Here is a 26559-nt window from a genome sequence, read left to right on the forward strand (position 1 = left end):
GCAGTGCCACATAAAAGGATATATGGGAAGCACCCATAGCAGACAATGTATAACACAGTCCTGCACAATGCCTGCAGCCCATTACTCCTCTGTGGTCCAATTACTGGGAGAAGACCACATTGTACAGAATTCTGGATATAAATCTGATATTTGGTGTCAGTAGATGCAGTCACACAGCTGAAACAATCATACAAATAATACAATTACTGAACACCTGAGCCGTATATTCATCCTGGGTCAGGGATCTCTGGATAATATACAACCCGGTCACTGATTGCATTCCATATCGTCTCTCAGTGATAGGTCCTCTTCACTGTATATTGCTGGTGCAAGTAAAACCTATGGAGAAACAAATTAGGAGACCATTTTTCCTCTTCTGCTGTTCCTTCGTGCTGCAACCAACATCCAGGACTTCCTGATCTGCATCCCTGCTCGCCTCTAGCTGTTGGTGGCACAAATTTCTGGAGCAGCTGGCAAAGGCATTACCCGCAGCAGCCTGTTCCTAATGTATGTGAAACCCTCCATTCTATGGGGAAGCTGGGACCTGCCATGACATTCTAATAGGAACATGATGAAGAGGACCCAGTGGTGCACCAGCCACGGGCCCATTGCTGGGACATGGTGAAGTATCAGTGGGCTCCATTCATAAATAATCAGGTAGAGTTGTCCCCAAAATCAGAATTTATAATTTTTTTGGTTCTCTATTCAGCTGTAAATATTTGCAATTATATATATTGGAATAGAACATTCATTCTATTTACCAATCCACCCCCCTAAAAAATGTATTGTAAGCTTTGCAATCACCTCTGCCCACAGGAACATTTAATTTATGAAAGTTTCATTAGAGAATAAACTCTTCTATTAGTTTGGAACAAAGTGGGGAAAAGTTAGACATTTTGCAGAATCTACTAGCAGGAGCCCCAAAGTGTGACATTGCAGAGATCAGAATGCAGCAATCCCTACCTGACCCCGCCAGGGGAGCAGGGCAGGGGAACAGCCCCCAGCCCCAGGTATATGGCAGGAAGAGGCGGCGACATGGGGACACGGCAGCCATTTTCTTGGTTGGATACGCACCTTCCAGCGCTGCATGTGTCAAGTCACGTGGTCCCCTCCAGGGGTGACATGACGCCAGTGTCTGGGCTGCGACCTAAGGCAGAATGGGAGCCTCGTTATCAGTCCGGTCGGGAACTAAAGAAACCGCCCCCTTGTGGGAGCGTCAGCAGCTGTGTCATAGGCAGGGGCGGGGTTAGTGCGGGGACAAGTCACGTGAGGATGGGACACGCCCCCTAGGTTATATCTGCGGTTCTAAACTTTTTCTTCACGTGGCAGAACTCACCAAACTGACCGGATCTGTTTATTTATTTATTCCTATAGCTTGTATTGTGGGTTTATTATTCTTTCCTTACTTTGTGCTGTTTTATATTATCATTATATTTGTATTATCATTATTTGTCATTTTTCAGTGACTGGTGGCATTTGATGTTCTGAGGAGATTTAAAACTGAGGCCGGTGATTTGTTTGGTGAGATTGGCCGGTATTGGGTGTTTTATTGACATTTGGTTGTCACAAGGGCCCGGCTAGTTCAGGAGGTTGATGGGAAGTTAAATGTGGGGGGAGATGTCTGAATATACCCAGCGAATTCATCCCCAAGCTAAGGATGGATGGACGGAACCTGGGGCCATGGAAGAGTTTTACCCACAGGGCAATTCCCTGGGCATTTCTCACTACCAGTTTGTCACCCTAACAAGCCAATGCAATGACCTCTACACCAATAGCCGGGGTGCAAATATTACCCCTGCTGTCTGGCAACTGGATGAATGCAACCTGAACACCAGAGAGGACATTCAGCATATAGAGAAAGGGCCATGGAGCAAAAACAGCGCAAATTTCAGTAATGTCAGCACAGCCAGCAAGGACTCCTTGGGGGCAGGCACTAGACAGAGGAGCAAGGATGGCAGAACCAGTGCGACCAATGCGGAGAATCCAGCTCCAGTGTCTGATTCCAGGCTAAATTGTCCAAGTTATGTATGTTTGAAGGACCTGATCCAGTCTGAGTGGTCCGCAGGTCAGGAGGAACCGGATCCCCCTAACATGTAAGAAATGTGATATTACTTTGTAATTGTGTCTTGGGTCCTGTATTGTGGGCTCTGCCATTGGTTTAGAGGGAAGCCAAAGCCTCCAAGGGAACGTTTTCATATAAGGTTCTGGTTATTATGGACAAGGGGAGGTTCTCATGGGGGAGGGGGTCAGGCAAGATCCCCTTTAAACCTCTTTTATAACCCCATATCAGCTACAGAATTTTTCGGAGAACCATGATAGTGGATCCCAGTGATATTCCCCCAAAATGAGTTTTAGTGCAATGCAGAGGTCATAGGTTAGATCTGTGGCCCCTGGGTGGTTACTGAAAAGTGCCAGATGGTGCACCCAGCTAAAATGGGACGGGGAGAACACTGAGCTCCCAATCAGGAGGAAGAGGTTCGGGGTCTAAGCATATGGGTCCAAGTGATAGGGAACGGACAAGAAGAAAGAGAAGGTTGGGGAAGGGTGTGCAGGTAGATTGGACATCTTGCAGCTCCCATCAGGGAGGTGAAATAATCTTGTGATCCAGGGATGGGTTGGCTCCAGGTTGACCTACAGGCCAAAGGAGTGGGCATCCATCGGCCTTCAGATATCTATATGAGTTTCTGCAGTCTGATTCATCCTCCAATGCCAATATATTAGGGTGGGTAGAAATGATAGATTTCCCTGTATTTATGTGGCCCGGTGTGTAGTAAAGTAATATATGGTTGGCTGTGGGGTCCAGGGTGCCTCCTGCAATGTATGGGAGTACATGGTGAACTTCCAGGAAAAATGCAGAGTTGTGCAGCCCCATCATTCGGGGGTTGTGCCATTTCCAGCAGGAAGATCTTATGTAGGAGATCCGGTCAGGTTCAGGAAATCAGCATTGTAATCCATGTACACTTCTGCATTGTCCCCCCATTATCTCAGGGGGTTCTGATGGAGACTACACACAGCACACATTACCCAGCAGAGCCTATTCCTGTTACTATCCACCCATCCGAACAAATGTTTTCATTTCATTGCACGGAGACAGGATGCCCAGGCAGGGTGACAACCTTTACAAGATTAGTAGACATGGCAGAGCGTTGTCACTTCAGGAAATGCCTGAAAATGATGACATTTAGAAATGATATGAACACGTTAAAGCTTACATGAGATCACAGTGATTGGGCTCACATGTCACAGAATGGAGGGAGAGGTGTATATTTGAGTATTTATCAGTGACTGGTTATTAGTGATTCCAAGGAATTTGGTTGGCGTAACTTTTTTTGTCTCCTTCTCGTAGCCTGGCACCCCTCGTCCAGAGTCCGTCGCTCATCATTGGACTCCAGCAACAGCATAACGGTGTCTCTATAGACAACACAGGGGCCCTTTGGTTACCATACTCTGACACCGGCCCACTGTGCAGCGCTGCACCCTCCTGCACCCAGGTAATCAGAACCTCAGTGCAAACCAATCGCGTTTCCTTTCTACATTCCCTTTGATTGGTTATACACTGTATAACATTCACACTTTATTTTTTCCAGCCTTCCATCTGCAGACTCTCCGGCTTCCTTCTGGAGGCAGCCAAGCTCCATGAGTTGTCACCTCACTCAAACTTCTCTCTGTTTTACCAGCAGGAAATGGAATTCAATAAGGACAGAGGCAGCTCAAAGAATAAACTGGCAGCTGAGCAGACCTGGAATGGTGAGGGTTTGTGTTATATCGGGTAGGGGGTTAGAGATAGCACAATCCTGTAAATACACAGGTCAGCCCCTGCTTCAGCCTCTTACCCTGATATATATACTGTGTGTAATCCACATACAGCAGAGCTGTGTCTGGGGTAGGGCAGATAGGTCTCTGGCAGAGCTGTGTATATGTCAGAACTGGACTGACAAAAACACAAATCCTTTTCATATATGTATTATCTGTGTATTTAGCGGTTAGCCTGGAACTTTACTTTTTATAGAAACTGCAAACATGGTGAGTCTGTGGTGTAAAATGTCCCAGTCTGATAATTATTTAATATTAATGATTACTTGTACAGCATTGTTAGAGTTCTCTGTCACTTAAAAATCTCTGATTCTTTTCTTGCACAGATGCTTTATGGAAACAAGTGTTTAACCAGAGAAGCCAAAGCCCCCCAGGACAGGATGATGCTGGTATAGAACTCAGCGCATTAAATAAAATTCAGAATTTGGGGCAGCAGACCAGTAACGCAGCAGTTGGGGTGTCAGAAATCCCTACACTGAGCCGTACCGGTGATCCAGAACAACATGGGAAATCTATCGGCCGATCCCAGAGGAGGGAAAAACACAACCGCATGGAGATGGAGAGAAGGTAAGGCCTGCGTGGTCTGCTGGGAGAGGGAGAAATGATACTGAATGATGATTTTAAGGAGGAACTCCATATATTTTATCTTCTCCCCCCCAAGCCATTATGTAAAACAAAAACATATACACTTTGGGCCTGATTTATTAAAGCTTCCTAAGGTTAGGAATGATACATTTTCATCAGTGAACCTGGGTGATCCAGTAAAGTCCAGGATTGAATAATTCATTCCAAGTTTGCTGGATCACCCAGCTTCACTGATGAAAGTGTATTCTCTCTAGCCTTGGAAAGCTTTATTATAATATATATATATATATATATATATATATATAATATAATCAGGCCCAGTGTCCTCTGCAGTCTTCTGCCTGGTCTGGGGATGTCCGGAGCTTCCTCGGTTCTGTGGTGAGGGTTGTCCTAGGTACTTTACATGATGATATGCTGTTTGGGGAGTAGCAGGGGAGCTAAAATATAAATTGTAACTGTAAATTGGGATTTTGGGTTTCTAACCATTTTCTGTGCATCTAACAATAGCGAATTCCCCCAGAAAGGACACAGATAGAGCTTATTATATCGTGATAGAGATTGTTATCTTGTCCTATTCCTTTGATAAGTCCTTCTGAACCTGAGGGAGCCCCTTGAAATAACTTACAAGTCCTCAGGGAACCCCTGCTAATGGCTAATGTACTGATAACCAAGAAGATTATTGGGGTCACTTAAACTGACGCGAGGGGCACAAACTGCTCGTTGCTTGGGAAACTTCCAGCAACCTCTGGAGGAATCCTGGATGGGAAACTCTGCCTTATGCGTACTTTACATGAAAGAATAATGATGATGGTTTCCCTTTTTACATTCATGATATTGCAGGTTCTTGTGTCTTATGCTGTCCTGTCCTTTAGAACATCAGGGCATTCTTTGGAATCAATTGCTTCTCATGCTGACTTTGATTTGGATTCAGAACGTTCTATGTGTTTCTTGGCTTTTAATGGTTTTTTTTCCCCATTGTATTTTTTTTACATTCTTTCCACCTAATAGGAAGGGTTGTCATCTACAATCCCAATTTATTGCATAATAAAGGTTCAGAATTATAATAATAGAGGGTCAGAGGCAGCTTAGAAGTAATTCAGAAGAATGTCAAGTTCAAGTTAGAAAGCATGCAACCAAATCCCTTCTGTATAGTCACCTAGTTTACCTGATTGATATGTTTAGGGCTGAATTCTAACAAACGCAGGAGGTACAGAGAACGTTGTTTGTAGACCGGCATTCCATAAAAAACTGATGACAGAACTCCATAGTAAAAGGCAGAACCACCACTGCAAATCTCTCCTCCTATTGGGTGTTACTTCCCCCACCTCCTAGATTGTAAGCTCTTCGGGGCAGGGTCCTCTCCTCCTCCTCCTGTGTTACTGTCTGTATCTGTCTGTCATTTGCAACCCCTATTTAATGTACATCGCTGCATAATATGTTGGCGCTATATTAATCCTGTTTAATAATAATAATTTAATAATAACTTTTTTACATCTCAGCCTATGACTAAATTACACCTACGGGGATTAGTGAGGGGGACATCCCAAATACTGGTCTTTCATAAAGAATGGAGAGGAGTTCTAATGATTGCATCCAAAGTGAAGCCTTTACTGCTTTGTCCCATTGTATTTTTGGACGGGTTATTGAATTCTATCGATTCATAAATGCTGCTTTCTCTTCTCCCAGGCACAGGTTAAATATGTACATTGATGAGCTGAGGCTGTACGTTCCTTTCTGTAACATAGCCACAGATAAAGCCACAACATTAAAGTGGACAGTGAGCTTTGTGAAATACATCCAGGAGCAGCATGGAGATTCCCTGAAGAAGGTACAGTATGTCACCAAGCGATTGGTAAAATCGAAACTCCACCTAATAACTGCTTGTAGGACATTCCATTCCAATGCTGTAGATGGTAATATGGAGTTGCCAGCACCACCACCTCCTCCTTACAGCCTCCACTTTTATGGGAAGACATTCCTAAGAATTTGTAGTGTCTTTGTGGGGTAAAAAAAAAGCAATTGTACTGGACAAGAATATGACATTGTTATACCATGACTATACCATGAGCTGGGATGACTGGGACATAGAAGGGTCTTCTTAGAACACTTCCCATTCAGTGGAGGCATCTGAACATTTGGTGGGCTTTCCATATACATTTTGCTGTATGTGTGTCTGTGTGCTCCTGGACTCTGATTTACTCTGCTCTGCCTTCCAAGTACTACTGGGAGATTGCACAATGCTGATCTCTAGGCAAACAGCTAAAACTGCATATGGAATATATATAACAGAGCTGATTTACACAAGCACAGCTCTTTCTGGTCATGGCTCTGTCTCTTTGCGGTCTCCTACATAAGCGCTACAAATAGCTTCTAGTACTGCCAGTCTGAGCCGTGCTCTACCGATATTCAATACTTAAACTGCTTGCATTTATAAAAAGTCCCTTAGATCTGTCTGGAGTTCAGCTTTTAGGTACCAAGACACAGACATTAAACGTTGCCATTGCTTATACTATCCTGGCCTGGCCTTACCATTTATATCCCAGTCTTTGCATTTAGCTACAGACACCATTTCCTGCAATTACAGTTCAGACCAAGAAGGAGGAGAGTTTTCAGGTTCTGTTTAGTAGAATTTTAATTCCTAATATAAAATGTATTTATTTGAATTATTATTTATTGGATTGGATACAGGAGTTTGTATTCAATCCAATACAAAATGACAGTTTGAATTTACCAATTACAAACTTTGTATTTATTTGAATTATTATATTTCATTTCATCTGTTTAACCTCGCAGGCATTTGAAAGCGCTCACAACAGAACAGCTGAAATGATGATGGAGGGCAACCAGTGCAAGTGTTGTTCAGCAAATCCTAGACACCATCTGCATGCCGGATGTCATGTGACCCCATGGTGAAAACACATGGCCACCCGGATTACCAGAATTATCATCTGCACTGAAAAGGTTAAACTATTGCTAAAGTCAAAGTTTTTTGGGGATTCCGGAAATAGATAAATCTCCTTGTGTTAAAATGGTTGAATTTGAGTGTTGTTTAGATGAAGAACTTATCAGGTATGCAACCATCCAATACAAATTCTAAACCTTTTACATTCTTCTTTGCTCACCTAGGAAAGGGTGTTGGGTCCATTCCTAGCAATAAAAGAATTTAAATGAAATTTGTCAAGAAATAAAAATCGAGGCTGCCATTTCTGATATATTCTTCTGCAAATGCTAGATGCCTGGGAATTGTGGGGGGATTGTTATTGTTATACTTTGACCCATGAAATTCCCTTTGGACTTTTGTCTTTTCTGCTCAGGGACTTACAAAGTATTGTAGCCACAGGGTTTCAAGAAGAGGTTGGCATTGTCTGTATTTTGTCCATGATGGGTTTCCTTTACACAGCATGGAAGTTTTTTTGCTGTGCACCCAACACTTTAATTTGCTGGGACCATTTCCAAACTCTTTGTTAACATAAAAACATCAGCGTTTTGTAACTTCATATTTTATTGTATCATTATCATATTACATATTTCTTTTCAGCTGTAGTAGCTTTGTTTTACTTTCACCCATTTTGTTGTACGGGGCAGATTTCCTGCGCTGTATACCAGTTTGTACCCCATAATATGTGCATTGTTTCCAGTTGTCAATAAATTGCAAGATGTCTTGATGGATTTCCGTGTGGTGAAAGTGGCTTTATTTCATTCTTACAACAGACGGTGCAACAGCTTTCATTGTACACAAAAGTCACCAAAATAAATACTAAATTTCAATCACCGCTATTCACATTTGTTTGCAGCCGTTTATTTGTCCGCCGTACGCTAAAACAGGACGTGTTGAAAAATCATGGCTTTAAAAAAAATCAATTCTTTATTTTTACAAGACATTTTGTACAGAGCGGGTCTAGGTTTTCAGGAACAAAGTTATTAGAACGCGGCAGTCACTGATTTCACCGAATGTGGACAATGGTGAAAAAGAAAAGAGTGGGAGATCCTGATTATCTTCTGTGGACATTTTCTATGTACATTTTCCTCTAACAAGGCTGCAAGAGGTTTGGATGTGCTTGGCCTGGCCAGTCTTTTTGTCACAGACCTGTGAACTTGGGACGGGCAAACCAAGCAAAGATGGCCGAAAGAACGCTAAAGATGAGGGGCTTCCAAGAGGTAATAAATGTAGGTGTGGGGGGGGGGATATAGTTATGTATAAACAAAAGAAAATCATCACCTAAGGTACTTTATTTGAATGTTCTCCTGTGTCACGGTGTTGATGTATTGATGTTACTTCTCCACCATTTGTTTTGAAGATACAGACCCACCCTCTCTGAATGCTTTGGTGGGTCTTGCTTACAGAAGAGGGCTGTATTTAAGACAGTTCCTTTCTCTTAGTTCACTTTAATGTTTATGACTTTCTGGAACCTGATTTTTCTGCAGCCATGGCACCTTGACAAGCGGAGGTGTCGCATATTCCAGGGGTACCTTGGGCACCTATGGTACCGGGTCTTCCAGGATCTCCGGGGTAACCAGGCTCACCAATGGAACCATCTCGGCCGTCTATGCTTACGCCAGGAGCTCCCTGGGCACCTGAAAACAAAGATTGTTATAAAGAAGAATGAATGCTGTTATCATATAAAAAATGTGCTTTTTGAAACACAATTATGGAGTTGTTATAAAACTCAGTGGGTATAGACTACCACTATTGTAATGGGGATTTGATTTCCTATACTTTGGTCTACTCCAGTTAGTGAATGCCAAGTATTTCTGGAATTCATATAGAAGCACCTCTGGGCTCACTCTATCAACCAAAAACCCAACCAAGTAACGTAGGTGTTTGTTGAAGATCTGAATTATTTCGAAGCATCCAATGTGATGTACCAGTAGCTTGCTGGATATGTGCTATGTTTAGAATGCTAGAGACCTGAGTTCAAACCCATTGTTTGGATGTCTTTTCTGTCTGTTAAATCCCTATGTAGTTCTGAAATAGGAGATTGGGTAGCTGTGTGTTTGAGCTTAGGTATAGCTCTGTGGGCAAAGAGCACTGACTGGTCCGTGGGAGACCTAGGTTCAAATCCCTCTGTGGGAGAGACGTGTGGTGTTCCAGGTACCATACATTGGTGGGGCCAAGCCACTAACTGGCAGGGCGTGATTAGGCACCGTGCACCTCTGGGTCAAAAATGTTGTCTGTAAAGTGAAATGGGTCAAAAATGTTGTCTGTAAAATGAAATGGGTCAAAAATGTTGTCTGTAAAGTGAAAAAGCATTGATTAGAATTGTTAAAGTATAGAAAGATTTGTTGGGCTGCCCCCAGCAGGACAGCCCTTTATTATTGTTGTTACATTGATATCAAAGATATTGGACCAAGGGGGGCGGGTCCTCAACCTAATGTGATGCCCACATATGTTACAGGCCTGTGGGGGCCTGGGACTGGAGCAGACTGGTGGGTTGTCCATGGCCTCCAAGCTTTCACTCAGGTCTACTGTGCTTCCATGGGTTTGCCCTTGGGGGTTCACAGCACTTTAGGGAATTGAACCTGGGTCTACGGTGCCCAGGTCAACATTCTTATCCTCTGAGCTACTCACTTCTGCTTGTTATTGTGTGTGTTCGTTCTCCTACTTCAGAAGTTAAGGACAGAAAGCTAAGCCAAGATTCAAACCAGCAACTCCAAAAAGCTGAAATGCTTCAGGGGCCGACTGCTTACCCCTAAGCCAGAGCCCAAGTCATAATGAAGGTTTTACTGACCGTCCCTTTCAACATCAAGACTTGTTCCTCTTTCTTTGAACGCGCAAAACATTGGTATTAGATGTAACTTATTCCCCCCATGGTTAATAGAGCCCATGATGACTTTGGATCCATGGTTTGGGGGTACATGATGACTCTGGATCCAGCTCCCCTGCTTTATGGTCAAAACTGTTAACTGATGGGTTGATCAGCTCCAGTTATGTACACATGGGTTAGGTAGAGTTGCTCCACTGACCAAAGAGCCAGCTGAGGTGGTTTAATACCCAGGTGGTAGTAGACGTCATAAAAACCAATTATATACTTATTACGTTATAATACAGGCGATAGGAAGAGGAGTCTTGCTCTCAGTTTTATTTGTAGAGAATTTTACCAAGGTATTGGAGCCTCTCTAAGGGGTTTATAGTTCATACATGACGATTTATGGTATCTAGATCACACATCTGTATAGGAATTAGGAGTTAATCCCCATTAAATACATCTTTATGAGTATAATTAAGTAGTGTGGTATTGGTAGTGTGTGTATTGGTATGACCTCCTTTTTTGGTGGTATTTATAGATTGCTGAACGGAAAATTGAAAATCAATACTGCCTACATACTAACATCATACTTTTCTGAATTAAGCAAATATGAGCGAACATAGAATTAGTTAGTTATATTTTAAACTTTATTTAAACATGAATTTTTCTTATTCTGATAATTTAATGACTTTCAATTAATAATTCATGTCTACTGCAAAGCCCACACATTACAGGCCTGGGTAAGTATGCATCAAACTGCTTATATCAGTAGTTATAATTATATATTCTTCTGTATCAGCCTTGAATTGAGGATATAGCAATATGTTATACACCTTCATCTTTCAGCCCATGCTCTGTGACCCCAGTACAACAAGTAACAATCCCCATAACAATTAGGAGGATGTTTTTGTACATTTTGCCAAAACAAAGTCTATGGTGTCACAAACTGCCATATGGGCCGTCTCTGGGACTTTACCATCCATTACTTGGCTTGTTCTCCTATTTTAGAAATACTTTGGACAGGCACACTAGGAAGTGTGAATCTTCCTAATGAGGGTCACATATAGTAATACAACTAGATGAGGTTGCTAAGCATTCACCTGTTTATTCAAAGCAAAAAAAAAATGTTTTGGGCTAAGATACAATGTAAACTATTGCTATGACTGTAAAACAAGGGGTTACATTCACACAGTACTAGCACAGCACTATTCTATGTCCAAAAAAACAAAACAAAAAACACACATATACATTTGGACACACACCTGTCATATAAACAAATAAAAGTGGTCTGTTAATGTGATGAGGATACCTTGTTCTCCTTGATCACCAAATGGACCATCAATGCCTCGTCCAACAGCTCCTTTGTCTCCTTTATCACCTAAGTAACCTAGAATAATAGAAAAGGATGGAAATTCTAAGTAAACCAGCAATAAAGATTTCCATAATACCAATAATAATAAATATAATAATCAAAAATCATATTCAAGCATGAGCAGTAATTAAGTCAAATACCCTAAGCAAATACAAGCAAATATTCCTATCCACATACATGTAAATGATTACCATACAGCTGCCATACATATTTTGTATTGAGTATGTTGTACAATATATGTGTAATCCACAGATGGAAAATATTGGGATTTCTAGTGTAATGTATGATCTTCCACGCTTGGAATCAGACCGTGACCACATTAGGAAACCAAGAAATACTATCCAGGTAAAATAAATTCAGGGAAGGATGCTTAAATAATTAATATTAGATATGACATATTCTCAGTATCTACATCATTTTCCTTCCTACTTTTTAATTCAACAGTGGCCATGATGCCGATTTATTATTTATTGGGAAAGCTGGGAAGCTGACACAGGAAGCTACAAAGCTGAACCAGGAAATAAATGTATCCAGTGCTCAGCTACGAACATATAACACATGGTTGACTCCAAGTAAACTGGAAAATATATTTCAACTGAATATTTCATTGTCTGGAGTTTAATCGAGTGGCATGGGCATTTTTGGGGCACAACATTCATAGCATGATACAAGCAGCATTAAAAAAGCGGCAATGGTTATCATTGTCATAGGGGACCACTAAATGCATAAATATATGAGCAGCACGCTCTTACCTCTGGGGCCAGGATCACCCAGTTCTCCAGTTGGCCCTCTGAATCCTGGAGGTCCACGAGCACCAGGATGTCCAACACGTCCAGGGGAACCCTGAGGTCCGGGTGGTCCAGGAGGACCTGGTCGACCAGCTTCTCCTGGAGCTAAAGGCCTTCTAAGATTAGCAGCTAGCTGTGCAATTTGATCTAGAGAGACACGGAGAGGACAAAATGTGAACCATCATCGTTATCCTGTACACAAGATGCAATTCATCAGAAAAGTACACACTTTGATTTTAATTTGTAGTCCCTATGTATACAAATCTTTCATATGACACCAGTGATAGGAAAATAAGAATGGGATGGATTGGGGGTTTGCAAAATAGGAACCATGATCAAAATGAAGGCATATACAAACTTAGGTGCTATTATGGGTGGGCCTGGTACAGTGAAACTTCCCAACTGCACGATCTTTTAAAGACTCCTGAGATGAAAAGCTTCAAAGCTTAAATGCTGCCACTGATTTGGCCAATATTTCTTTTTGTTTTTTGTTTTTTTCAATGCAGAGTAACTCACCTTTAAGCATTCCACCACATAGCTCCCGAATGTGCTGCTCACTGGCCAGCTTGCCCTAGAAACCAAAATAGCACTGGTTAGGAAGAATTTGTCAGCTTAAGAAAAACCTGTTTTTGCTCATGCATGGCAAATAAAGGGGCAATTTAATAGTGGCCCCGCCAGCAGCTTTTTTTTATCGCTCCCTCGCTATGAGTTTGGATGGAAGCTGCTATTGGGGCCATAAATAAATTATAATGCTTTACCCTGCACAGTCAGTTCCCAAAGTAATGGTACAATGTATTATAAATTCCACAAAGCCATGTTGGAGAATAATGTAGTGTCAAGCAACATAAAAGGCTTACATGAAAGGTGCCAACCTTTTATTACAGTTTATTAATTGGCAATGGTATGATGAACCTAGAAAGTAAATGATCCGTTTGCATGGGGAGGACTCTACTACTTAAGCTCTGGCTGTATTGAGGGCCTTGAAATTTTGATTGAGCTAGAAGCACAGAAAAACACTTACAGGGACTCCAGGTTTGCCGGTTATTCCTGGAACACCTTGTTCTCCTTGGAACCCCATTGGTCCTGGTGGACCGGGAATGCCTGGTACTCCAGCTGTGCCATTGGGCCCAGAAATACCTTTAGGACCTGGTTCACCTCTAACTCCTGGCTGGAGACACAAAACACATTACAATTATAATGAAGAACATACAAGTGTATGAACAATGAATTATTCCTATACAAAAGTCCAGTTCTGGTATACTAAATGATGGTGATGGCTGCAACTTTAAACAACCTTCTAGCAATGCTGAACTTGTTTACAGCTACATTTTCAATAATATCCAAAAGGCTCCTGAAAGGTTTTGTGGTCACAGCTGAAACCTTTGCTGTGTTCTCACATAAAATTGTCATATAGGACAAATGAACTCAGACCACCAAATCTATTATACAAATAGTTTCACTACAGTAGCATGAGTTCTGCTCACAGAACAGTGAGGAACATAGAAGTCTGTTTTATAGCCCAATATCAGCCAAATAAAATTTAAGCCTGTTGCAGAAAATCATAATTTCAATGCAAAATTGTCTGCTTTTGAGCAATATAGTCTGGGGCAGTTATATAGGACAATTACCCCCTCTGAAGCTCTTGACACTTATGCTGCAGGTTGGTTCTTTCCTGATATTGAACATGCACACCCACAATGTCACAAATACCCAACACAACCCCACAAAGAACACAATACTGTTGTCATTTTGTGAAAACAAACCTCATGCCCCATCACATACCTGTTCAAAATGTCACCAAAACAAGGATTGTATTTATACAATGACAAATAATTATTCCTACCTCTCCTTTCTGTCCAACTGGTCCAAATGGTCCCTAAGGAGAAAAGCACAGAAATATTAAGTCTCATGTCTGGGCACAAATAACACTTTGCAGTGCTGGGTTGTTGGGGAGGGGGTAAGGAGGAATTTACCCTTTCAGCCAGTACTAATAACATGATGGTGGCCCTGGGAGGACCGGTTACAGACATTAATCACAATAGGGCCCATAGTCAGTGATGGCTTCCAGCTGTTATAAGTCTACCCATTACCCTAGGATGGCCCAGTTACATTTCTTCTTGTTACACAAACCAAAGCATCACCATAATGTGTTTGTGAACTATAAGAGACGTGAATTCTAACAAATGTGAAATAGTGAGCACGGTTTAATAAAAGAGCTGAGAATCTTCACTGAAAAAAAGTGATTAATCTTCTCAATATACAATAATGCTAGCAGCATCTGCACATAACTGAGTTTTCCAACTACTAGTATTTGATTTTCCAAGTGAATTTACCAACATTTGTTTTAGTGAAAATTCTCTATTTTATGAATCATTCCTATTATATAGAACAGCCGTGAATGTGGCTATTGATTATTTAAATGCTCCTACTTTTTTAAATTGCGTTCCTGGAATCTATCTGTACTCTTGGTAATGATTGTATTAATCTAAACTTTCTTTGTGTTTACAACTAATTGTCTTCTATGGTCACATACACAAAACATACCATCTCTCCCTTGTCTCCTGGAAGTCCATCAGAGCCAGCAATACCCTAAAGAAAAAGAAAAGAAGAATAAATATGGGCATGAGCAAAACATTAAGCAAATATTACAGCTGGTAGAGAAATTGTGACCAACTAAAGACCACCATTCATCTACTAATAGGTGGTGCAATGGTGAAGAACATCTACAACAGGGCCGCCCAACCCTGGTTCTCATGGGCCACACAGAGGCCGGGATTTTTATATAAAGATTATCATTCCTGAGTCTTTGTAAACCACCTTACTATATGTACTACTTCTATTAGAAAAATGTTTGCAGGGCCTGGTCCTTGAGGATTGGAGTTGGACATCCCTGATTTATTAAGGATGAAGAATCCAAAGTTCTCCCAATAGTAAAAGTTTTCATGTATTTTGGAAGCGTCTCTTTTAATGTATATATAAAGCCCAAACTGTCAAAAACTTTTTATTTCTGTAGATAAAACAGGAAATGAGAGAAAATATCTCCAAAGTGAGAAAGATGTCAGTTTTTTACTCTATGGAAAAGACAGAAAGACATAAGATCTCAACCAGTTCTCCATTTTTTTACCTGTTACTAGAATAGTGCGCACAGGTTAGAGATATGAAGAGTTCAGTTTATCTTGACACCTCACTATGAAATGATGACTATGAAACTTTTCCAAATCCTAACCTTCTTAAAATCTCCAAGATTTCCAGCCTATGCAAAGTCATTCAGGTCTTAGGTGATACAAAGCCAAACATTTGTATGATTAGAATGCATTGAAGGGAAGTAGGAGGACATAATACAGCCATTGTCTGGTCTTCATTATTCCTCCTGCATGGTATTTTTTCTTGTCTATTACCATGGTAGTTACTTGTATTACTTATAATCCATAGTATGGAGGAATTCAAGTAATCTTGTATCATTGCTATCATATATATTGTATCAGGCTGCTTGCCTATGCAAATCATTGAGGCTTCAAATAACTCAGAATGCAAAACACCACATTCTGATGTTAGGCAGGAGGACATAATAAAGACATACTAAAGGCTCAAGAGGTTGATCTAGTGAGTTTGCAATAACGACCTAGTAGCCATGGTTGCTTATACAAATACCATAAGGCTTACAGCAATGTGGCAAAACAATTTCAAGCACTTTAGTAAGTGTCACATGAAGCAGACACTTGCTCTTCTTTCAGAACTAAACATGAAAATGTTTTGTTTTGGAAATCATTTAGTTTTGCTGGAACTGTGGCATAATTATATTATATTACTTCCAAAATACACTAAGCTCTTCATAAACTTTTACAATGGGTTTGTCCACCAGGTCCCCTTTCCTTTGTATCAATATATACTTTGCTTCAAGACTGCAGGTTTGCACTGCAAACACACTCAAGGTAAAAAAAAGGCAATTCGATGGACATGACTAGTGATCATTTTATCTATTGCCGTGCAAAGTCGTTGGTCCTCACCTGGTTACCCTTGGGGCCCGAAGCTCCTACAGGACCCTGTCGGAGAAGAAAACATTAGGTTAAGGTTATGATCTTGCATGCACACAACATGTAACAAATTGCTGTGCAGCAGGTGTTTCCGTTTTTTTGTCCCAAGCACTAACACTAATTGCTGACTAATTGGGTAGGTTAATATGGGATTAGTGGACCTGGTGTGTTGTATGAGGGGAATGTTTAGTACTTCTGACAGTAATAAATAAAGACTGCTGGGTTCTAATGCCATTATTTCTGGATGGTTGGCTGGCATCCATCAAGCAAAGACAACCAGAGATTGAACATTTACATTTCCCACGAGCATGTTTTTCTGATCCCGTCAATGGCGGCTTGGCAGACATGCTCAGAAGAATTATCAACAGGCCAAGATAATATGATTCAGCCAATCAAAACCATTTTCCATAGACACAAATGTAAATACATCTCTGGTGTACAGTAACTGGTAACAAAGTTTTCATCTACGCCCAGCAATCATCCTTTGTCTGAAAAATCTTCTACTGTCAGCAAGAATTCTTATAGCGTTGTTTCAATATTGTTAAATGTTTTATCACCATCATTTCCTCTGTGTTGCCACAAAATATAATATATTCTGTCCAATCTGTAATTTTACATCTCTTACCCGCTCACCAAATCCACCACGGATACCAGTAGGTCCGGGTAAACCTGGGTCGCCAATGTTGCCTTTTGGACCCTAAAAAGGAAGAAAAAATAAAAGTGAGCATTACCCCAATATGGTAAACCAATGAAATAATTAAATATATTGTGCTGCCGCTGTGCAAATCTAAGCACGTACCTGGAAGCCTCTCACTCCTGGAACTCCGATAGGTCCTTGTAGTCCAACTCCACCCTATGGTGATAAAAGGAAAGGATAATATTTTTAGGTTCAAGCTATGATGATAAGGTCTTTGGAATCATTGTCTGCACTTGTTTAATGAATAAATAAGTCAAGGATAGCTGGGTAGTCAATAGGCTGGATAGGTTTGCACTTTGAAAGTGGATACCAGTACCAGAACTGTCATGGACCAAACAGTATGCAGTCCAAATAAACAATAATAGTTGCCCATATAGTTGCCTAAAATACAAAATGTACCATTACTCTTCTGGGCGTGGGTGGTTATGAGTCTGAGCTTTACCAGAACATGGCAGGGTCACCGCATGTCATAGGACGAGTTAATAGGCTTTCCAACATTTGGGGCTTTCATCCTATTTAGTGTGACATTAGGGAGGAATCTCGTTTGCTTCAATATGGAAAAGGTGACTTCTTGATGTAACTGCTAGCAGAATCACATTACGGAGAATCTGATGGGCATTATGGACAGATATTTATAAGCAGGAGGCTTCGTGTAGTGTTCTGTATTCTACTTACAGCCACTCCTCTGGGTCCAGCTTCTCCTCTCTCTCCTGGTGGGCCAGCTTCACCCTGGAAAGAGAAGCAAAGTTTTAGACACAATAACAATCCACACCTATATAATGCAACAAATACATTTCAAGATGGGGTACCATACAGACACCTGAAAATGCCCTGATGCCACCTTTAAACTCACATATTTTATATAAATGTATATATATATGGAATAGTTGATATTAGGGGACTGTGAGGTGTTTTTTATTAATATATACTTATATATAATTTATATTCATAATCCATTCTTTATCACAGTCATGTTCAGTTAAAGTCATGTGCATCCCATGCCTACACCAGTGCCTAGGCAAGTAAGGTAATAGGGCAGTGCCAAGCCTTAAAATGAACAACTTATCTTTTTTTTGTTTTCTACCTCTGGATATTTGTGGCTAAGACTTTAACAGGCAGTGTGTGACATTGAGAGAGGTCAGATGTCTCACTTAGGTTCAGATTTCATAAAAACATTTCTCTTTTTGTTTGGTTGGTCTCTGCAGATAACAATCATATGACACATTGACGAGCTACAAAATATAGCTCCCTAGAAGTTCTTCTGATCCAGGCCTGTATACACTGCTCTCTAATATCAATGTTAATATATCTAATATCAGTATTAGTGCACTGCCCCAATAAACAGAAGTACCATCAACTTGGCTTCCTAAGGAACCCAGGCAGATAGTTAGGATTGGATGTTCTATCAGAACATTGCAATAAATACATTTCTAAGGTTTACTATTCAATGCCTTGACTACTGCTGGCCAACCTGCAACAAGGCCATACTGGGAACATAGTATAGTAAAGGGTCTGTAATGATCCAAGTTGTCTTATTTACATGCCCGTAGTCTCTTATTGTCTCCTAAAGACATGTACCCCATCTCCAACTACATTTGGAGCTTGTTGAAGTCATTGCTGATCTTTGACCTTAATCTGACCTTGTCCTTCTATAGTCCCTCCATAGTTCCTGACCATCTACTGTAGTAATTTACCGGATTTTTGTATTAATTCTGCAGTCTCTGATCATCTCCTGTAGTAGTTCTGTACTTTTTTACGTTCTCTTGCAGGAATTCTGCTATCTCTGAACATTTCTTGAAGTACTCTCGGACTGTAGCATTACATATGCTGATTATTGTGTGTAGACTTTCCATGGTGACACCTGAGGCCCCCTCAATCAAGCACAATGAGTACCACTTATCTTGAATGACCACCAATCCCACCAGTACTATACCAAGCAGAATAATTTAATGAACTTATCAACAGTGAACATTTTAGAGGTTGTAGGTATGTACATAAGGGAAAACCTTCCTTTAATGGTCACCGGGGGATAAGGTCAACTTCCTAACTAAAGATCAGTATTGGGAAGGGTTCCCGATATGATATTTTAATGAATTATTGAGAAGAAACTTCAGTTTACAACATAAATATTATATAAAATTATTATAACAGTGCTTTTCTTAAATGTTCCTAAATTTAAAGTTTGATTAAATTAAACCTAACTGTTTACGGAGACAAAACATCAACTACATATCAGGAGACCATCAATATTTTAAGCAAAATGTTAGAAAACCACCTTAACATGGTTCTCCCTATACATGTTAAGTGACTAGAGGACAAACTATATTTTTGTAGTCTTTCTTCTGTTAAACACCTTAAATAATAGAACAGATTGGATGCTCTTGAGAAATCCCTGTGATCTCACTATATACAGCTTAAAAGAGTTTCCCATTTTAAACCAAACACCTCCTGCTGCACCCCTTTTGGGTGTTGTTGGATACATACGGGAATACCTGGCTCTCCAGAGGGCCCAGCTTCTCCCAACTCTCCGGGGCTGCCCTGGAAGAAGAAATATTGTTCATTATCTACTATTAAGCCTCTGTCAATACTTATGTGAACTTATGTGGCCCATTATATGTGACCATTGTGCCGATAACTTACCAGCTGACCTTTTTCTCCCTTTGACCCAGCTTTTCCTGGAAGCCCCTGTTAAAAGAGAAAAAATGTACAGTATAGTCTCTACCAAATAGGCTGCATTCTCTGTGATGTCACAGGTCTCTGGTGAATGGATAGGCTGCATTCTCAGTGATGTCACTGGTCTCTGGTGAATGGATAGGCTGCATTCTCAGTGATGTCACTGGTCTCTGGTGAATGGATAGGCTGCATTCTCAGTGATGTCACTGGTCTCTAGTGAATGGATAGGCTGCATTCTCAGTGATGTCACTGGTCTCTAGTGAATGGATAGGCTGAAATCTCAGTGATGTCACTGGTCTCTGGTGAATGGATAGGCTGCAATCTCAGTGATGTCACTGGTCTCTAGTGAACCGATAGGCTGCAATCTTAGTGATGTCACTGGTCTCTAGTGAATGGATAGGCTGTATTCTCAGTGATGTCACTGGTCTCTAGTGAACCGATAGGCTGCAATCTTAGTGATGTCACTGGTCTCTAGTGAAGATAGGCTGCAATCTTAGTGATGTCACTGGTCTCTAGTGAACAGATTGGCTGCATTCTCAGTGATGTCACTGCTCTCTAGGGAATGGATAGGCTGTTTTCCTAATGATGTCACCAGTTTACAGTGAACAGCTGGGCTTTATTTTACTAAATACATTAGGTATCCACAAGAAATAATATATTGATTCTGTTTTACAGGAATTTATGATACTTACAGGTAGCCCATTGGGTCCCTTCTCGCCAGGAACTCCTATCCGTCCCTGATCACCCTGTAACACACAAGAAGAAAGAAATGATCTAATGGTCATACAGACGATCAGTAATCACAGCTCAGTGCAGGCTTATCCTAATGGCTCCCACTTGTGCCTGTTAAGGGAAGCAATTGAGCTGGGTCGGCACAATGCCCTTTGTGAGTTTGCATAAAGCCCCATAGCTATTAATATGTAGAGTGAGATTTAAGGTACTGCATTCCCAGGTGATTTGGTCATTACTATGCTTTTACCTGTTCTTGGTGGAGGCTCTGAAATGAGGAAGCAAACACCTGCCTCTATCATGATGGCCACAGAACAAGGGTCAAAGTTAAGGTGTGGGGAAATCACGCGCAATACCGGTGACTAGTCTTTTACCTGCCATGTTTTTTCAGCATAGTTTCCAGATCTACTGGTAGGATGAACAGGTAATAAAACTTTTACACGGATTTTTAATCTCACATATTTGTCAATTTGAAGAATCACCATGTCCCTTTCAGTGAATCAGTACAAACCTTCTCACCATCCAGGCCAGGAGTTCCATCTCTTCCATCTTTTCCGGGCATTCCCTGTGGAGAAGAAAATGATTACTGAACCACTGGAACATGAAGAAGTACTACTGCATAGATAATATCTAAACATGATTATATAATATATGATTTATATCATCTGTGTTTTACAATCCTTATCTTAGCTTCTATGTAAAGTCTTAAAATGTACACAGCACAGGCAGGAGATTTGATTTGGTCTACAACCCATATGTGGGTTAGACTAAAGTCTGACCAAACTGGCCATAGTTTTACACAGTAAGCTCCTCTGGGGCGGAGACTTATATGGATGGATTGTTCATCTGTGAAGTGTATTATGTATAGATCTATGAAAAGTTATATGCGTCTCTGCAGCTTTTATCTCTTACCGGTTCTCCAATTGGGCCGGGACCTCCTGGCATTCCTTTAGGACCTGATTTGCCCTGAAGAACAAAGAACATAAATATTTATCCCACTCCGACATATTTATATGTTATTGAATTCTTCATCTGTATAGTTAAAATGAAACTCCAACAACTATCTTCATATTTTCTATCAGTTATCTAAGATAAAGTCATCTGGTTTAAAAAGCTGGTTATATGAATTACTTACTGTGTCTCCCTTTGGTCCTGGGTATCCCTGGGGACCTCTTACACCTTGATCCCCCTGAAACAACAGATAGATAAAGTGAAGGCTTGTGTTATTGCTCACTACTCCTATATAATTATCAACTAACTTTAGGATTTCTGTAGCTGCATATTGCTGTCTTATAGGGAAATCTCCTCTTGGTTCCTGTTTAAACAGGAAGCAACAAAAAATCTCTCCAATGGAGACGTAGAGAGAAGACAAAGAATTATTTTTAGTAAAGTTTTGCAATAGCTAATACAGATATCAATATTTGTGGCATTGTGTCCTGGTTATAATCATCCCCCCCCATTTTCTCATAGGGATGATATGGGGACAGAAAGTAAGGGAAATAATCTCCCCTAATGGAGTCCGCAGCAGAATCAGAAAAAGAATTCAATCACTTTCCCATTCTATTCATCTTCTTTACAATAGTTTGTAAAAGAGCAGTGTAGCTCTGGTATTGCACAATGGTTAGCTCTATTTTAAATGTTCCAAGATTCCGAATATCTAGGTACACTTTTCACTACAATGTAACTGTATGTCCTGTGTTTAGACAGAATCAACAGGACTATAGTAAATAGTGGAATCCATTTAACGCGTGATATGGTTGGGTTTGTATTTGTTGTGTGGGCGATGCATTAGCCCCATTCCAACTTTCAGCCAGTATTGTGTTCTGTAATACCAGCACTGCAATGATGCAGAGATTCACAGCTCATCAAGTGAATACTCAGTTATAAGAGAGGAAACATGCCTCAAGCTTATACGTACAGCTTTCCCAGGAGGTCCTGGAGGACCGGGGGGTCCCCTAAATCCGGTGTCTCCCTGAAAAGAAAAAGAATAACAATTAATACATCATGGACACTTAGCTAAAGGCTTACAAAACAAGGGATTCAACCATCATTCTAAAGCAAAACTCCACATTGATTGAACCTTTTATATCAAGCACGAAACACGCTGAATTTGGATATCACTGGGTGCTACAGCAGCACGGGAAGTTGTGATCAGACCTTGTGATAAGACAATTACCATGTCCTGTATTTGGCTAAATCTCAGTACACATGTAGTAGTGAAATGGAGTTTTACTTTAGGAGTGTAATACAGGTAAATATTAACATGCAGCAAATATACAAGGAATAAGCACTTACTCTGTCTCCTGCTGGTCCCTGGGGTCCAACTATGCCCCTTGCACCTCTTGAGCCCTGGAATAAAACAAGGCAAATTATTACATGATATATATATTTCATTTTATGAATATGGGACTTATTTATTTAAGTTAGCCAGTGTCATGTATAAAGCTACACTTTATGTTATCTGAGCACATATATGCAGGAATAGTAGCAAAAGAGCTGATGATGGCTGCTCAATGTAAAGACCAATACCAAGCCTCCTGTCAGCTGAGGACCCTTGCAAATCCTGTTCAGACTGCAGAATTTTTTCACGTTTCCAATGTGCTACATTAAATTGTACATTGTTATATTTGCATGCAAATTCAAGACTAAGTACTAAAAGTAAAAGAATTATTATTATTATTATTACACAGTATTTTTTATAGCGCCATCATATTACACAGCGCTGTACAAGGTCCATAGTCATGTCACTAACTGTCCTTCAAAGGGGTTCACAATCTAATGTCCCTATCATGGTTCATATGTCATTTTATACAATCTAAGGTCAATTTTTTGGGGGGCCAAATAACTTCACTGCATGTTTTTGGCATGTGGGAGGAAACCGGAGTGCCCGGAGGAAACCCACGCAGACACGGGGAGAACCTGCAAACTCCATGCAGATAGTGTCCTGGCCATGATGCAAACCGGGACCCAGGGCTGCAAAGACCAGAGTGCTAGCTCTGAGCCACCGTGCAGGAAAAAGGAATACTAAAGCAAATTCCTCATTATTGGAGTGACATGGCCAATTAATGGACTTCTCAGCTACATCTATCATTAAAAAAAGAAAATACATTGGTTATCTGTCTGATTATAGAGATAACATGATATATATATATATTAAAATGGATTGTGCTTGCGCAGAATTCTGTGCAAAAAGCAGCACCAATCTTAAATATCATTGACTTTTGAAAGGGTGCAAGAGAGCGATTTACCTGTAAGCCCACGCTGCCGGGGATTCCTGGTGGTCCTGGTGGTCCTGGCTCTCCCTGCAGAGAAGAACATGCAATCAATACATCTGGAAAACATGTGAAAAATCAGCCTAACTCCATAATGGAATGAAAACTACCATTTTACTACTACCAAAATAAACAACTTTCCCCAGCAGTCCAGGCAGAGTCATTAGTGATAATTAGTTAATGTATCCTACAGTGAGAAGCAAACAAAAGGCTCCGTGGGATGTAAAGGTTAGATTTAACCAAGAGGAAAAACAAGTTGACCACTGCATCAATAATAATCCCAGGGAGGTGGACATGTAATTTGTGCATAACGTGCACAAGGGCCCTTTTGGAGTTTGGGGGGCCACTTATAGTAAATGAGAGAGTCGGATGGGTGCTGGATAGGCCTGGATGTGGCTTTATTTATCTATCCATGTTTACATGGACAGTAGATAATTGCGTGGTGCAAATATTGGTCTTATGCAGGTGAAAAGGGCCCTTTTTTAATAAATGAGGGCCAGGAGCGTGCTGAGACCCCCTTTCACTGCTGTATAGACCTGGATCTGGCTTAACTTTATCTGGTGGTCCACCAATATACAATAAATGTTTACATGGTCAGTTGTTAATTGGGTGTTACAAAGACCAGTCCTGTCCAGACGCACAATTTTGAAGAAAGAAACACTTCTCATTTTGTAGAAAAGCAATTGATATGTGATGTCTATTCTTTATGTATGTAGAATAGCAGTGTAGCTCTCTCAGGACTCTATTAGACAGATCCCCCCCCAATATTACCTTTTGGCCATTCTTTCCAGCTTCTCCTATTTCTCCTTTGTGTCCTGTGTGACCCTTTAATAAAAAGAACAAAGACAAGGATTAGTGTCCAGTCTATAAAAAGAGAACAAGTTTAAGGCTATTCATAAAAAAAAAACAGGAATGGCATTGACTGGGCAAACCTAATACAGGGAGATCTATCTCTGGAAATGATTGGTTGGAGCGCTCATTTATATTCTTCATAGGGAGGTGGACAGTCTTTGCAATGCATAATGCTACGAATAGATTGGACATTGAACTGAACAAAAATCTAATGTAAACTAGGATCTTTATTAATTGCTCATTCTTTTTATTGACTAAGTACCAGCAAGCTAATCAGGTAATCCGCAATCACAGGTCCAAAGCTAGTGATCGCATTCAAATTTATAAACAGATTTTTGCATATCAAGTGATCATCAAAATTTGATCAGATATATATCATTTGCTGGATCAAGCATCTAAAAGTTATTGACAAGTCTAAGAAATCAGCTTCTTCTATGTATGGTTTGTATTTTAGAAAAAAAAAAGACATAACTGAAGCTTAAAATGCTGCTTTGGCTTCCTGCTTTGTATTACATTTAATGCAATAACTAAATCCAGGCGACAAGCTAAATGCACAAATTAAATACAAATAATGGAAAGTGATTCTGTAAAAAAAAATGTACATTTGCTGTGTTGGATGAAACCATGTTTAAATAGTACAGAGTCAAACAAATTTACTCTCTTTTTAAGAGGAAGTAAGTAAACAGGTAGACAGTGGAATAGGAGTTGATATATTGTACTTGGACTTTGCTAAAGCATTTGACACCGTACCCCACAGACGGTTAGTATGAAAATTATGGTCAATAGGTTTAGAAAAGGCAATCTGTAAATGGATAGAGAACTGGGTTAAAGATCGCATCCAGAGAGTTGTAATTAATGATTCATACTCTGAATGGTCTAAGGTTATTAGTGGTGTACCCCAGGGTTCAGTGTTGGGACCTTTACTGTTTATTATCTTTATAAATGATATAGAGTTTGGGATTAAAGGTACCATTTCTGTGTTTGCAGATGACACCAAACTATGTAATGGAATTAAGTCCATACAGGATGTCTATAATCTACAAGCAGACCTGGATGTACTATTTGATTGGGCAGCCAAGTGGCAAATGACATTTAATATAGAGAAATGTAAAGTTATGCACTTGGGGGCTAACAACATGCATTCTTCATACTGTCTCGGGGGAGTACATTTGGGGGGGTCAGAAATGGAAAAGGATCTGGGGGTTCTGGTAGATCATAGACTTAATAACAGCATGCAATGCCAGGCTGCAATATCTAAAGCTAGTAAAGTACTTTCTTGTATTAACTTCCCTAGTGTTCTAATTCCGTCCAAATTTACGTGCAAAAAGCGTTAAATTTTTTTTTTGCATGGAAATTTATTTTACAATGTAGGCTATAATTCTTAGGCATAACTCCCCAAAATATGTCCAATAGTTAATAAATGTAATTCATTTAATAATAAACTTTAAAAAAAAAACCTGTTAAAAAAAGTAGTTAAAAATTTAATATAACTGTACAGTAGCATATATAATAAATATTTATATATTTTGTAATAATAATTATGTATATATATTATATGACGATTTCTTTGTATTGGAGTCAATACAGCTTTTTTGTATGGAATCCAATACAAAATGATTTGAATTTCTCGCCGCTCCGCCCGCACCGATGTCACCGGGAAACGCAGTAGATCTCGGCTCTTTACTTCGCGCCTGGAGATCGGAGGGAGAAGACGTGTCCCCAGAACCTGCGGGGACCAGAAGGACGACAACCGAGGAAGGTAAGTGGGGTTTTTTTAGCTTAAAGCTGTGACTTGGGATTACCGCTAGGGGGGTTAAAAGAGGAATAGACTGCAGAGATAGTGACATAATCCTGCCCCTGTACAAAGCATTGGTCAGAACCCATCTGGAATATGCAGTCCAGTTTTTGTCACCAGTTCACAAAAAGGACATTGTGGAATTGGAGAGAGTGCAGAGAAGGGCAACTAAACTAATACAAGTAATGGAGGAGCTCAGATA

At 40.3% G+C, this 26559-nt stretch overlaps 2 protein-coding genes across 2 annotated transcripts in view; one reads left to right on the forward strand and one right to left on the reverse strand.

Moving 5' to 3' along the window:
* Positions 1–3639: 3639 nt before the first annotated feature.
* On the forward strand, positions 3640–8175 carry TCFL5 (transcription factor like 5). Its single transcript, XM_072414425.1, has 4 exons — positions 3640–3747; positions 4140–4380; positions 6085–6226; positions 7192–8175. The coding sequence occupies exons 1-4, from the start codon at positions 3684–3686 to the stop codon at positions 7309–7311; spliced, it is 567 nt and encodes a 188-aa protein (XP_072270526.1). The 5' UTR covers positions 3640–3683; the 3' UTR covers positions 7312–8175.
* Positions 8176–8240: 65 nt separating this feature from the next.
* COL9A3 (collagen type IX alpha 3 chain) overlaps positions 8241–26559 on the reverse strand; it is a 37164-nt gene continuing 18845 nt past the window's right edge. Inside the window, exons 12-32 of the mRNA XM_072414424.1 lie at positions 24482–24535; positions 23687–23740; positions 22734–22787; positions 22357–22410; positions 21574–21627; positions 21351–21404; positions 20950–21003; positions 20402–20455; positions 19677–19721; positions 19521–19574; positions 17712–17765; positions 17139–17192; positions 16965–17036; positions 16313–16348; positions 14850–14894; positions 14149–14181; positions 13327–13473; positions 12822–12876; positions 12270–12452; positions 11455–11532; positions 8241–8973 (exon numbers count right to left, since the gene is read on the reverse strand). Of these exons, the coding sequence (XP_072270525.1) occupies positions 8792–8973; positions 11455–11532; positions 12270–12452; positions 12822–12876; positions 13327–13473; positions 14149–14181; positions 14850–14894; positions 16313–16348; positions 16965–17036; positions 17139–17192; positions 17712–17765; positions 19521–19574; positions 19677–19721; positions 20402–20455; positions 20950–21003; positions 21351–21404; positions 21574–21627; positions 22357–22410; positions 22734–22787; positions 23687–23740; positions 24482–24535 (1470 nt within the window). The 3' untranslated portion in view covers positions 8241–8791. The remainder of the gene's footprint in view (positions 8974–11454; positions 11533–12269; positions 12453–12821; positions 12877–13326; positions 13474–14148; positions 14182–14849; positions 14895–16312; positions 16349–16964; positions 17037–17138; positions 17193–17711; positions 17766–19520; positions 19575–19676; positions 19722–20401; positions 20456–20949; positions 21004–21350; positions 21405–21573; positions 21628–22356; positions 22411–22733; positions 22788–23686; positions 23741–24481; positions 24536–26559) is intronic.

The sequence above is a fragment of the Pyxicephalus adspersus genome, chromosome 6 (genome assembly GCF_032062135.1).
Source record: "Pyxicephalus adspersus chromosome 6, UCB_Pads_2.0, whole genome shotgun sequence".
Classification (NCBI taxonomy): Eukaryota; Metazoa; Chordata; class Amphibia; order Anura; family Pyxicephalidae; genus Pyxicephalus; species Pyxicephalus adspersus.

Excerpts from the sequence above, each read along its gene's own strand:
- TCFL5 (XM_072414425.1), top strand. The coding sequence starts at position 3,684 with ATGGAATTCAATAAGGACAGAGGCAGCTCAAAGAATAAACTGGCAGCT. Across the intron at positions 3,748-4,139 it reads AGCTGAGCAGACCTGGAATG|ATGCTTTATGGAAACAAGTG; the intron begins GTGAGGGTTTGT and ends TTTCTTGCACAG. Across the intron at positions 6,227-7,191 it reads ATGGAGATTCCCTGAAGAAG|GCATTTGAAAGCGCTCACAA; the intron begins GTACAGTATGTC and ends TTAACCTCGCAG.